The sequence below is a fragment of the Strongylocentrotus purpuratus genome, unplaced genomic scaffold, assembly GCF_000002235.5.
Source record: "Strongylocentrotus purpuratus isolate Spur 01 unplaced genomic scaffold, Spur_5.0 spur5_scaffold_21, whole genome shotgun sequence".
NCBI classification, from domain to species: domain Eukaryota; kingdom Metazoa; phylum Echinodermata; class Echinoidea; order Camarodonta; family Strongylocentrotidae; genus Strongylocentrotus; species Strongylocentrotus purpuratus.
Window position 1 is genome coordinate 1,412,976 of NW_022145607.1, and position 14,694 is coordinate 1,427,669.

The window sequence follows — 14,694 nt, forward strand, 5'->3', positions numbered from 1 at the left end:
TTTACATATTTGCAGGTTTATAAATTTAAATATTTAGTCTCATCAGTACTCACAATTGAAAAAGCTGTCTCTCCATTAGCAATTCCGTAGCACTTCGAATTGTCATATGAAATTTATTTTTTATACTATTAGTCTAATAATTTTCATTCTGTTTTTATATTATGACAGAAAGTTTACTTTTATCATCCACTTCCAGAAACGATCAACTTTTCGTACCTGCTCTTAACGGTGTACCAATAGGGAGAGTAAAATTCTACACTTGCGTTTGAATATATAGGAAAGAGTACACCTCTAGTATACCCAAAACATGTAGTGATTTGTTGAGAGCCCTGAAATATACGATCACATCAATACCTTCGCGGATGATGCAATCGATGACGATGTTGAGTAGAAGTCATCGTGATACTGACCGCGGAGTGTCAGGCCCTTCAGATGAGATATCTTAAAGATGAACTGAGCGAGATCACGTGATGCAGAGGGACGTTCACTGAGATCAGAGTAGATGTCAAGAGTCTCAATCTGTTATGAAAGCAACATTATGTTGAATGAATACGAATAACAACCAAATAAAACTATATTCGAGAATCAACAATTCATTAAAAATTATATTAATATCGTTGCCGTAGCGAAAACTCTTAACACAATAACATTTATTTTGTGAATGATATACAAATCTTGACACCTGAAATTAGTACTAATTTCAGCAGTTCCTGGATTCTTTTGAGACCGAGGTAATGGCGTTATTCATAACTAATAGATAATGACATAATGATGCAGAGGGAGGTTCACTTAGACGGAAACACTTTATGTAAAGAGTCTCAATCTGTTATGATAGTAACATTTTGTTGAATTATCAACATCCAATTATAACTGTATTCAAAATTCAGCGAAACGTTTACAATTATATCAATGTCGTCGCCTCAATGAAAATATATAAACACAATACATTTATTTTGTAATGAGGAACTATAGCCTAATTGACACCTGAAATTAGTACTAATTTCAATAGTTCCTGGATTCTTTTGAGACAGAGGTAATGGTGTTTATTCGTGTTTATTCATAACTGATAGATAATGACAGAGGTGATTAATGATTAATAATTTTACTGATCCTACTACATTTTAACGTTGGAATGAGTTAGGGCTGGTGAAAGGGAAGGGGGATGATCCATATACTGCATGCCAAGTATTAATCTGTTATAATAGTAACATTGTGTTAGATAAACAATTGCTGACATTACACTACTTAAAAATATTTTTACACTTTACATCATGATACATAGCTATCCTAATTAGTTCACATAAGCAATACATTATTTTGACATTTGATTTAAATAGTACTTTGAAAAACTAATTTTACATAGCAGAAAAGTGTGAAAATAAATATACATGGAACACTTTGCAATTTTCAAAGGGTTTGAGAAATAATACAAGCTGGGACAAATAAATTCGATTTTACATATTTGCAGGTTTATCAATTTAAATATTTAGTCTCATCAGTACTCACAATTAAAAAAGCTGTCTCTCCATTAGCAATTCCATAGCACTTTGAATTGTCATATGAAATTTATATTTTATACTATCAGTCTAATAATTTTCATTCTGTTTTATATTATGACAGAAAGTTTACTTTTATCATCCACTTCCAGAAACGAACAACTTTTCGTACCTGCTCTTAACGGTGTACCAATAGGGAGAGTAAAATTGTACACTTACGTTTGACTATAAAGGTAAAGAGTACACCTCCAGTATAACAAAAACATGTAGTGATTTGGTAAGAGTCCAACAAAATACGATCAAATCAATACCTTTGCAGATGATGCCATCGATGACGATGTTGAGTAGAAGTCATCGTGATACTGACCGCGGAGTCTCAGGTCCTTCAGATGAGTCATCTTACAGATGAACTGAGCGAGATCACGTGATGCAGAGGGACGTTCACCGAGATCATCAGAGTCGATGTAAAGAGTCCCAATCTGTTATGATAGCAACATTATGTTGAATGAATACCAATAACAAAACATTCAAAACTGTATTCAACAATCAACAATATGTTTGAGTTATATTAATACCGTTGCGACAATAAAAAACTCTTAACACAATATCATTTATTTTGTTGATAGTGTACAAGACTTGACACCTGAAATTAGTACTAATTTAAATAGTTCCTCGATTTTTTTGAGACCAAGGTAATGGCGTTTATTCATAACTGATAGATAAGGACAGAGGTAATTAATAGGTTTTTTTATTGACTCACTGTGGACTGGGCATTGCGGATAAAGAAAAGTACAATAGTTTATAAATCATGTTGACCTGTTGACTGAGGGAGAAGCGGGTAAATAATTATGAATGAAGGACTTGGCTCACGATCTTAAGTCTTACAGAACAAAAGAGAATAACACAAGAAGGCAGAACGGTCTTGAGCCAGTCCCCAATCACACTACTCTTGAGAAAACCCTGTCCTCTCTTCCGTAGAGAACCTGAACACCCTTATAATGTTATTGACTACAAAGTGGTGGATCCATGATTGTATAAAGACAGGACGGGATTTTCTTTTCCCGGGCATGTGATCCGGTATTTTTACTGACCCTTATACATATTCACATTGGAATGAGTGAGGGTGTGTAGGAGGGGGGCGTTCTACATACTGGATGTCAAGTCTTAACCTGTTTTAATAGTAACATTGTGTTCGATAAACAATTGCTAACATTAAACTACCTTAAACAGATTCCACTTTACATCATGATACAGTAGCCATCCTTAATAATTATGCAATACGTTATTCTGACATTCGATTTAAATAGTACTTTGAAAAACTAATTTGACATAGCACAAAAGTGTGAAAACAAATAAACATGGAACACTTTGCAATTTCAAAAGAGTGACAAAAATAATAAAAACTGGGACAAAGAGATTCGATTTTTCATTTTTGTAGGTTTTTAAATTGAAATATTTAGTCCCATCAGCATTCACAATTAAACTTGCGTTTAACTATAAAGGAAAGAGTACACCGTCCGTATAACAAAAACATGTAGTGATTTGCTAAGAGTCCGAAAAACATGATCAAATCAATACCTTTGCAGATGATGCCATCGATGATGATGTTGAGTAGAAGTCATCGTGATACTGACCGTCGAGTGTCAGCTTCTTCAGATGGGTCATCTTACAGATGAACTGAGCGAGATCACGTGATGCAAAGGGACGTTCACCGAGATCAGCAGAGTCGATGTCAAGAGTCTCCCTCTGTTATGATAGCAACATAATGTTGAATGAATACCAATAACAAAACATTCCAAACTGAATTCAACAATCAACAATATGTTTGAGTTATATTAATACCGTTGCCACAATAAAAAACTCTTAAGACAATATCATTTATTTTGTTGATAGTGTACAAGTCTTGACACCTGAAATAAAAGTACTAATTTAAATAGTTCCTCGATTTTTTTGAGACCAAGGTAATGGCGTTTATTCATAACTGATAGATAAGGACAGAGGTAATTAATAGGTTTTTTTATTGACTCACTGTGGACTGGGCATTGCGGATACAGAAAAATACAATATTTTATAAATCATGTTGACCTGTTGACTGAGGGAGAAGCGGGTAAATATGAATGAAGGACTTGGCTCATGCTCTAAAGTCTTACAGAACAAAAGATAATAACACAAGAAGGCAGAACGGTCTTGAGCCAGTCCCCAATCACACTACTCTTGAGAAAACCCTGTCCTCTCTTCCGTAGAGAACCTGAACACCCTTATAATGTTATTGACTACAAAGTGGTGGATCCATGATTGTATAAAGACAGGACGGGATTTTCTTTTACCGGGCATGTGATCCGGTATTTTTACTGACCCTTATACATATTCACATTGGAATGAGTGAGGGTGTGTAGGAGGGGGGCGTTCTACATACCGGCTGTCAAGTCTTAACCTGTTTTAATAGTAACATTGTGTTGGATAAACAATTGCTAACATTAAACTACCTTAAACAGATTCCACTTTACATCATGATACAGTAGCCATCCTTAATAATTATGCAATACGTTATTCTGACATTCGATTTAAATAGTACTTTGAAAAACTAATTTGACATAGCACAAAAGTGTGAAAACAAATAAACATGGAACACTTTGCAATTTCAAAAGAGTGACAAAAATAATATAAAACTGGGACAAAGAGATTCGATTTTTCATTTTTGTAGGTTTTTTAATTTAAATATTTAGTCCCATCAGCATTCACAATTAAAATGGCAGTCTTTCCATGAGCAATTCCGTAGCCCTTCGAATTGTCATATGAAATGTATATTATGCACTATTACTCTAATAATTTTCATTCTGTTTTTATATTATGACAGAAAGTTTACTTTTATCATCCACTTCCAGAAACGATCAACTTTTCGTACCTGCTCTTAACGGTGTACCAATAGGGAGAGTAAAATTCTACACTTGCGTTTGACTATAAAGGTACTGAGTACACCTCCAGTATAACAAAAACATGTAGTGATTTGTTAAGAGTCCAACAAAATACAATCAAATCAATACCTTTGCAGATGATGCCATCGATGACGATGTTGAATAGAAGTCATCGTGATACTGACCGTCGAGTGTCAGGTCCTTCAGATGAGTCATCTTACAGATGAACTGAGCGAGATCACGTGATGCAAAGGGACGTTCACCAAGATCAGCAGAGTCGATGTCAAGAGTCTCAATCTGTTATGATAGCAACATTATGTTGAATGAATACCAATAACAAAACATTCAAAACTGTATTCAACAATCAACAATATGTTTGAGTTATATTAATACCGTTGCCACAATAAAAAACTCTTAACACAATATCATTTATTTTGTTGATAGTGTACAAGTCTTGATACCTGAAATTAGTACTAATTTAAATAGTTCCTGGATTCTTTTGAGACCAAGGTAATGGCATTTATTCATAACTGATAGATAATGACAGAGGTTATTAATAGGTTTTTGATTGACTCACTGTGGACTGGGCATTGCGGATACAGAAAAATATAATATTTTATAAATCATGTTGACCTGTTGACTGAGGGAGAAGCGGGTAAATATGAATGAAGGACTTGGCTCATGCTCTAAAGTCTTACAAAACAAAAGATAATAACACAAGAAGGCAGAACGGTCTTGAGCCAGTCCCCAATCACACTACTCTTGAGAAAACCCTGTCCTCTCTTCCGTAGAGAACCTGAACACCCTTATAATGTTATTGACTACAAAGTGGTGGATCCATGATTGTATAAAGACAGGACGGGATTTTCTTTTCCCGGGCATGTGATCCGGTATTTTTACTGACCCTTATACATATTCACATTGGAATGAGTGAGGGTGTGTAGGAGGGAGGCAATCTACATACTGGATGTCAAGTCTTAACCTGTTTTAATAGTATCATTGTGTTGGATAAACAATTGCTAACATTAAACTACCTTAAACAAATTCCACTTTACATCATGATACAGTAGCCATCCTTAATAATTTTGCAATACGTTATTCTGACATTCGATTTAAATAGTACTTTGAAAAACTAATTTGACATAGCACAAAAGTGTGAAAACAAATAAACATGGAACACTTTGTAATTTCAAAAGAGTGACAAAAATAATAAAAACTGGGACAAAGAGATTCAATTTTTCATTTTTGTAGGTTTTTTAATTTAAATATTTAGTTTCATCAGTACTCACAATTGAAAAAGCTGTCTCTCCATTAGCAATTCCGTAGCCCTTCGAATTGTCATATGAAAAGTATATTATGCACTACTAGTCTAATAATTTTCTTTCTGTTTTTATATTATGACAGAAAGTTTACTTTTATCATCCACTTCCAGAAACGATCAACTTTTCGTACCTGCTCTTAACGGTGTACCAATAGGGAGAGTAAAATTGTACACTTACGTTTGACTATAAAGGTAAAGAGTACACCTCCAGTATAACAAAAACATGTAGTGATTTAGTAAGAGTCCAACAAAATACGATCAAATCAATACCTTTGCAGATGATGCCATCGATGACGATGTTGAATAGAAGTCATCGTGACACTGACCGCGGAGTGTCAGGTCCTTCAGATGAGTCATCTTACAGATGAACTGAGCGAGATCACGTGATGCAGAGGGACGTTCACTGAGATCAGCAGAGTAGATGTAAAGAGTCTCAATCTGTTATGATAGCAACATTATGTTGAATGAATACCAATAACAAAACATTCAAAACTGTATTCAACAATCAACAATATGTTTGAGTTATATTAATACTGTTGCCACAATAAAAAAACTCTTAACACAATATCATTTATTTTGTTGATAGTGTACAAGTCTTGACACCTGAAATTAGGACTAATTTAAATAGTTCCTGGATTCTTTTGAGACCAAGGTAATGGCATTTATTCATAACTGATAGATAATGACAGAGGTAATTAATAGGTTTTTGATTGACTCACTGTGGACTGGGCATTGCGGATACAGAAAAATATAATATTTTATAAATCATGTTGACCTGTTGACTGAGGGAGAAGCGGGTAAATATGAATGAAGGACTTGGCTCATGCTCTAAAGTCTTACAGAACAAAAGAGAATAACACAAGAAGGCAGAACGGTCTTGAGCAAGTTCCCAATCACACTACTCTTGAGAAAACCCTGTCCTCTCTTCCGTAGAGAACCTGAACACCCTGATAATGTTATTGACTACAAAGTGGTGGATCCATGATTGTATAAAGACAGGACGGGATTTTCTTTTACCGGGCATGTGATCCGGTATTTTTACTGACCCTTATACATATTCACATTGGAATGAGTGAGGGTGTGTAGGAGGGAGGCAATCTACATACTGGATGTCAAGTCTTAACCTGTTTTAATAGTAACATTGTGTTGGATAAACAATTGCTAACATTAAACTACCTTAAACAGATTCCACTTTACATCATGATACAGTAGCCATCCTTAATAATTATGCAATACGTTATTCTGACATTCGATTTAAATATTACTTTGAAAAACTAATTTGACATAGCAGAAAAGTGTGAAAACAAATAAACATGGAACACTTTGCAATTTCAAAAGAGTGACAAAAATAATACAAACTGGGACAAAGAGATTCGATTTTTCATATTTGTAGGTTTTTAAATTGAAATATTTAGTCCCATCAGCATTCACAATTGAAATGGCAGTCTTTCCATGAGCAATTCCGTAGCCCTTCGAATTGTCATATCAAATGTATATTATGCACTATTACTCTAATAATTTTCATTTTGTTTTTATATTATGACAGAAAGTTTACTTTTATCATCCACTTCACGAAACGATCAACTTTTCGTACCTGCTCTTAACGGTGTACCAATAGGGAGAGTAAAATTCTACACTTGCGTTTGACTATAAAGGTACAGAGTACAACTCCAGTATAACAAAAACATGTAGTGATTTGTTAAGAGTCCAACAAAATACAATCAAATCAATACCTTTGCAGATGATGCCATCGATGACGATGTTGAGTAGAAGTCATCGTGATACTGACCGTGGAGTTTCAGGTCCTTCAGATGAGTCATCTTACAGATGAACTGAGCGAGATCACGTGATGCAAAGGGACGTTCACCAAGATCAGCAGAGTCGATGTCAAGAGTCTCAATCTGTTATGATAGCAACATTATGTTGAATGAATACCAATAACAAAACATTCAAAACTGTATTCAACAATCAACAATATGTTTGAGTTATATTAATACCGTTGCCACAATAAAAAACTCTTAACACAATATCATTTATTTTGTTGATAGTGTACAAGTCTTGATACCTGAAATTAGTACTAATTTAAGTAGTTCCTGGATTCTTTTGAGACCAAGGTAATGGCATTTATTCATAACTGATAGATAATGACAGAGGTTATTAATAGGTTTTTGATTGAACCACTGTGGACTGGGCATTGCGGATACAGAAAAGTACAACATTTTATAAATCATGTTGACCTGTTGAATGAGGGAGAATCGGGTTAATATGAATAAAGGACTTGGCTTATGCTCTAAAGTCTTACAGAACAAAAGATAATAACACAAGAAGGCAGAACGGTCTTGAGCCAGTCCCCAATCACACTACTCTTGAGAAAACCCTGTCCTCTCTTCCGTAGAGAACCTGAACACCCTTAAAATGTTATTGACTACAAAGTGGTGGATCCATGATTGTATAAAGACAGGACGGGATTTTCTTTTCCCGGGCATGTGATCCGGTATTTTTACTAACCCTTATACATATTCACATTGGAATGAGTGAGGGTGTGTAGGAGGGAGGCAATCTACATACTGGATGTCAAGTCTTAACCTGTTTTAATAGTAACATTGTCTTGGATAAACAATAAACAATTGCTAACATTAAACTACCTTAAACAGATTCCACTTTACATCATGATACAGTAGCCATCCTTAATAATTATGCAATACGTTATTCTGACATTCGATTTAAATATTACTTTGAAAAACTAATTTGACATAGCAGAAAAGTGTGAAAACAAATAAACATGGAACACTTTGCAATTTCAAAAGAGTGACAAAAATAATACAAACTGGGACAAAGAGATTCGATTTTTCATATTTGTAGGTTTTTAAATTGAAATATTTAGTCCCATCAGCATTCACAATTGAAATGGCAGTCTTTCCATGAGCAATTCCGTAGCCCTTCGAATTGTCATATCAAATGTATATTATGCACTATTACTCTAATAATTTTCATTCTGTTTTTATATTATGACAGAAAGTTTACTTTTATCATCCACTTCACGAAACGATCAACTTTCCGTACCTGCTCTTAACGGTGTACCAATAGGGAGAGTAAAATTCTACACTTGCGTTTGACTATAAAGGTACAGAGTACACCTCCAGTATAACAAAAACATGTAGTGATTTGTTAAGAGTCCAACAAAATACAATCAAATCAATACCTTTGCAGATGATGCCATCGATGACGATGTTGAGTAGAAGTCATCGTGATACTGACCGTCGAGTGTCAGGTCCTTCAGATGAGTCATCTTACAGATGAACTGAGCGAGATCACGTGATGCAAAGGGACGTTCACCAAGATCAGCAGAGTCGATGTCAAGAGTCTCAATCTGTTATGATAGCAACATTATGTTGAATGAATACCAATAACAAAACATTCAAAACTGTATTCAACAATCAACAATATGTTTGAGTTATATTAATACCGTTGCCACAATAAAAAAACTCTTAACACAATATCATTTATTTTGTTGATAGTGTACAAGTCTTGACACCTGAAATTAGGACTAATTTAAATAGTTCCTGGATTCTTTTGAGACCAAGGTAATGGCATTTATTCATAACTGATAGATAATGACAGAGGTAATTAATAGGTTTTTGATTGACTCACTGTGGACTGGGCATTGCGGATACAGAAAAATATAATATTTTATAAATCATGTTGACCTGTTGACTGAGGGAGAAGCGGGTAAATATGAATGAAGGACTTGGCTCATGCTCTAAAGTCTTACAAAACAAAAGATAATAACACAAGAAGGCAGAACGGTCTTGAGCCAGTCCCCAATCACACTACTCTTGAGAAAACCCTGTCCTCTCTTCCGTAGAGAACCTGAACACCCTTATAATGTTATTGACTACAAAGTGGTGGATCCATGATTGTATAAAGACAGGACGGGATTTTCTTTTCCCGGGCATGTGATCCGGTATTTTTACTACCCTTATACATATTCACATTGGAATGAGTGAGGGTGTGTAGGAGGGAGGCAATCTACATACTGGATGTCAAGTCTTAACCTGTTTTAATAGTATCATTGTGTTCGATAAACAATTGCTAACATTAAACTACCTTAAACAAATTCCACTTTACATCATGATACAGTAGCCATCCTTAATAATTTTGCAATACGTTATTCTGACATTCGATTTAAATAGTACTTTGAAAAACTAATTTGACATAGCACAAAAGTGTGAAAACAAATAAACATGGAACACTTTGTAATTTCAAAAGAGTGACAAAAATAATAAAAACTGGGACAAAGAGATTCAATTTTTCATTTTTGTAGGTTTTTTAATTTAAATATTTAGTTTCATCAGTACTCACAATTGAAAAAGCTGTCTCTCCATTAGCAATTCCGTAGCCCTTCGAATTGTCATATGAAAAGTATATTATGCACTACTAGTCTAATAATTTTCATTCTGTTTTTATATTATGACAGAAAGTTTACTTTTATCATCCACTTCCAGAAACGATCAACTTTTCGTACCTGCTCTTAACGGTGTACCAATAGGGAGAGTAAAATTGTACACTTACGTTTGACTATAAAGGTAAAGAGTACACCTCCAGTATAACAAAAACATGTAGTGATTTAGTAAGAGTCCAACAAAATACGATCAAATCAATACCTTTGCAGATGATGTCATCGATGACGATGTTGAATAGAAGTCATCGTGACACTGACCGCGGAGTGTCAGGTCCTTCAGATGAGTCATCTTACATATGAACTGAGCGAGATCACGTGATGCAGAGGGACGTTCACTGAGATCAGCAGAGTAGATGTAAAGAGTCTCAATCTGTTATGATAGCAACATTATGTTGAATGAATACCAATAACAAAACATTCAAAACTGTATTCAACAATCAACAATATGTTTGAGTTATATTAATACCGTTGCCACAATAAAAAAACTCTTAACACAATATCATTTATTTTGTTGATAGTGTACAAGTCTTGACACCTGAAATTAGGACTAATTTAAATAGTTCCTGGATTCTTTTGAGACCAAGGTAATGGCATTTATTCATAACTGATAGATAATGACAGAGGTAATTAATAGGTTTTTGATTGACTCACTGTGGACTGGGCATTGCGGATACAGAAAAATATAATATTTTATAAATCATGTTGACCTGTTGACTGAGGGAGAAGCGGGTAAATATGAATGAAGGACTTGGCTCATGCTCTAAAGTCTTACAGAACAAAAGAGAATAACACAAGAAGGCAGAACGGTTTTGAGCAAGTTCCCAATCACACTACTCTTGAGAAAACCCTGTCCTCTCTTCCGTAGAGAACCTGAACACCCTTAAAATGTTATTGACTACAAAGTGGTGGATCCATGATTGTATAAAGACAGGACGGGATTTTCTTTTCCCGGGCATGTGATCCGGTATTTTTACTACCCTTATACATATTCACATTGGAATGAGTGAGGGTGTGTAGGAGGGAGGCAATCTACATACTGGATGTCAAGTCTTAACCTGTTTTAATAGTATCATTGTGTTCGATAAACAATTGCTAACATTAAACTACCTTAAACAAATTCCACTTTACATCATGATACAGTAGCCATCCTTAATAATTTTGCAATACGTTATTCTGACATTCGATTTAAATAGTACTTTGAAAAACTAATTTGACATAGCACAAAAGTGTGAAAACAAATAAACATGGAACACTTTGTAATTTCAAAAGAGTGACAAAAATAATAAAAACTGGGACAAAGAGATTCAATTTTTCATTTTTGTAGGTTTTTTAATTTAAATATTTAGTTTCATCAGTACTCACAATTGAAAAAGCTGTCTCTCCATTAGCAATTCCGTAGCCCTTCGAATTGTCATATGAAAAGTATATTATGCACTACTAGTCTAATAATTTTCATTCTGTTTTTATATTATGACAGAAAGTTTACTTTTATCATCCACTTCCAGAAACGATCAACTTTTCGTACCTGCTCTTAACGGTGTACCAATAGGGAGAGTAAAATTGTACACTTACGTTTGACTATAAAGGTAAAGAGTACACCTCCAGTATAACAAAAACATGTAGTGATTTAGTAAGAGTCCAACAAAATACGATCAAATCAATACCTTTGCAGATGATGTCATCGATGACGATGTTGAATAGAAGTCATCGTGACACTGACCGCGGAGTGTCAGGTCCTTCAGATGAGTCATCTTACATATGAACTGAGCGAGATCACGTGATGCAGAGGGACGTTCACTGAGATCAGCAGAGTAGATGTAAAGAGTCTCAATCTGTTATGATAGCAACATTATGTTGAATGAATACCAATAACAAAACATTCAAAACTGTATTCAACAATCAACAATATGTTTGAGTTATATTAATACCGTTGCCACAATAAAAAAACTCTTAACACAATATCATTTATTTTGTTGATAGTGTACAAGTCTTGACACCTGAAATTAGGACTAATTTAAATAGTTCCTGGATTCTTTTGAGACCAAGGTAATGGCATTTATTCATAACTGATAGATAATGACAGAGGTAATTAATAGGTTTTTGATTGACTCACTGTGGACTGGGCATTGCGGATACAGAAAAATATAATATTTTATAAATCATGTTGACCTGTTGACTGAGGGAGAAGCGGGTAAATATGAATGAAGGACTTGGCTCATGCTCTAAAGTCTTACAGAACAAAAGAGAATAACACAAGAAGGCAGAACGGTTTTGAGCAAGTTCCCAATCACACTACTCTTGAGAAAACCCTGTCCTCTCTTCCGTAGAGAACCTGAACACCCTTAAAATGTTATTGACTACAAAGTGGTGGATCCATGATTGTATAAAGACAGGACGGGATTTTCTTTTCCCGGGCATGTGATCCGGTATTTTTACTAACCCTTATACATATTCACATTGGAATGAGTGAGGGTGTGTAGGAGGGAGGCAATCTACATACTGGATGTCAAGTCTTAACCTGTTTTAATAGTAACATTGTCTTGGATAAACAATAAACAATTGCTAACATTAAACTACCTTAAACAGATTCCACTTTACATCATGATACAGTAGCCATCCTTAATAATTATGCAATACGTTATTCTGACATTCGATTTAAATATTACTTTGAAAAACTAATTTGACATAGCAGAAAAGTGTGAAAACAAATAAACATGGAACACTTTGCAATTTCAAAAGAGTGACAAAAATAATACAAACTGGGACAAAGAGATTCGATTTTTCATATTTGTAGGTTTTTAAATTGAAATATTTAGTCCCATCAGCATTCACAATTGAAATGGCAGTCTTTCCATGAGCAATTCCGTAGCCCTTCGAATTGTCATATCAAATGTATATTATGCACTATTACTCTAATAATTTTCATTCTGTTTTTATATTATGACAGAAAGTTTACTTTTATCATCCACTTCACGAAACGATCAACTTTCCGTACCTGCTCTTAACGGTGTACCAATAGGGAGAGTAAAATTCTACACTTGCGTTTGACTATAAAGGTACAGAGTACACCTCCAGTATAACAAAAACATGTAGTGATTTGTTAAGAGTCCAACAAAATACAATCAAATCAATACCTTTGCAGATGATGCCATCGATGACGATGTTGAGTAGAAGTCATCGTGATACTGACCGTCGAGTGTCAGGTCCTTCAGATGAGTCATCTTACAGATGAACTGAGCGAGATCACGTGATGCAAAGGGACGTTCACCAAGATCAGCAGAGTCGATGTCAAGAGTCTCAATCTGTTATGATAGCAACATTATGTTGAATGAATACCAATAACAAAACATTCAAAACTGTATTCAACAATCAACAATATGTTTGAGTTATATTAATACCGTTGCCACAATAAAAAAACTCTTAACACAATATCATTTATTTTGTTGATAGTGTACAAGTCTTGACACCTGAAATTAGGACTAATTTAAATAGTTCCTGGATTCTTTTGAGACCAAGGTAATGGCATTTATTCATAACTGATAGATAATGACAGAGGTAATTAATAGGTTTTTGATTGACTCACTGTGGACTGGGCATTGCGGATACAGAAAAATATAATATTTTATAAATCATGTTGACCTGTTGACTGAGGGAGAAGCGGGTAAATATGAATGAAGGACTTGGCTCATGCTCTAAAGTCTTACAAAACAAAAGATAATAACACAAGAAGGCAGAACGGTCTTGAGCCAGTCCCCAATCACACTACTCTTGAGAAAACCCTGTCCTCTCTTCCGTAGAGAACCTGAACACCCTTATAATGTTATTGACTACAAAGTGGTGGATCCATGATTGTATAAAGACAGGACGGGATTTTCTTTTCCCGGGCATGTGATCCGGTATTTTTACTACCCTTATACATATTCACATTGGAATGAGTGAGGGTGTGTAGGAGGGAGGCAATCTACATACTGGATGTCAAGTCTTAACCTGTTTTAATAGTATCATTGTGTTCGATAAACAATTGCTAACATTAAACTACCTTAAACAAATTCCACTTTACATCATGATACAGTAGCCATCCTTAATAATTTTGCAATACGTTATTCTGACATTCGATTTAAATAGTACTTTGAAAAACTAATTTGACATAGCACAAAAGTGTGAAAACAAATAAACATGGAACACTTTGTAATTTCAAAAGAGTGACAAAAATAATAAAAACTGGGACAAAGAGATTCAATTTTTCATTTTTGTAGGTTTTTTAATTTAAATATTTAGTTTCATCAGTACTCACAATTGAAAAAGCTGTCTCTCCATTAGCAATTCCGTAGCCCTTCGAATTGTCATATGAAAAGTATATTATGCACTACTAGTCTAATAATTTTCATTCTGTTTTTATATTATGACAGAAAGTTTACTTTTATCATCCACTTCCAGAAACGATCAACTTTTCGTACCTGCCTTAACGGTGTACCAATAGGGAGAGTAAAATTGTACACT

The 14,694-nt window shown here is 34.5% G+C and overlaps 1 protein-coding gene across 2 annotated transcripts; it reads right to left on the reverse strand.

Annotated features, from left to right (window-relative positions):
* Nucleotides 1–1,667: 1,667 nt before the first annotated feature.
* On the reverse strand, nucleotides 1,668–14,146 carry LOC115928247. 2 transcript variants are annotated; one of them, XM_030995273.1, is made up of 6 exons: nucleotides 13,329–14,146; nucleotides 8,935–9,102; nucleotides 6,003–6,170; nucleotides 4,541–4,708; nucleotides 3,075–3,242; nucleotides 1,668–1,975 (listed from the first exon to the last, which is right to left on the reverse strand). In XM_030995273.1, exons 1-6 carry the CDS (start codon nucleotides 13,413–13,415, stop codon nucleotides 1,796–1,798), a joined length of 939 nt encoding a protein of 312 aa, XP_030851133.1. In that variant the 5' UTR covers nucleotides 13,416–14,146; the 3' UTR covers nucleotides 1,668–1,795. The 2 variants fall into 2 exon arrangements, with proteins under 2 accessions (XP_030851133.1, XP_030851134.1); XM_030995274.1 differs by lacking the exon at nucleotides 3,075–3,242 and having other exon boundaries at nucleotides 1,669–1,975.
* Nucleotides 14,147–14,694: the final 548 nt, after the last annotated feature.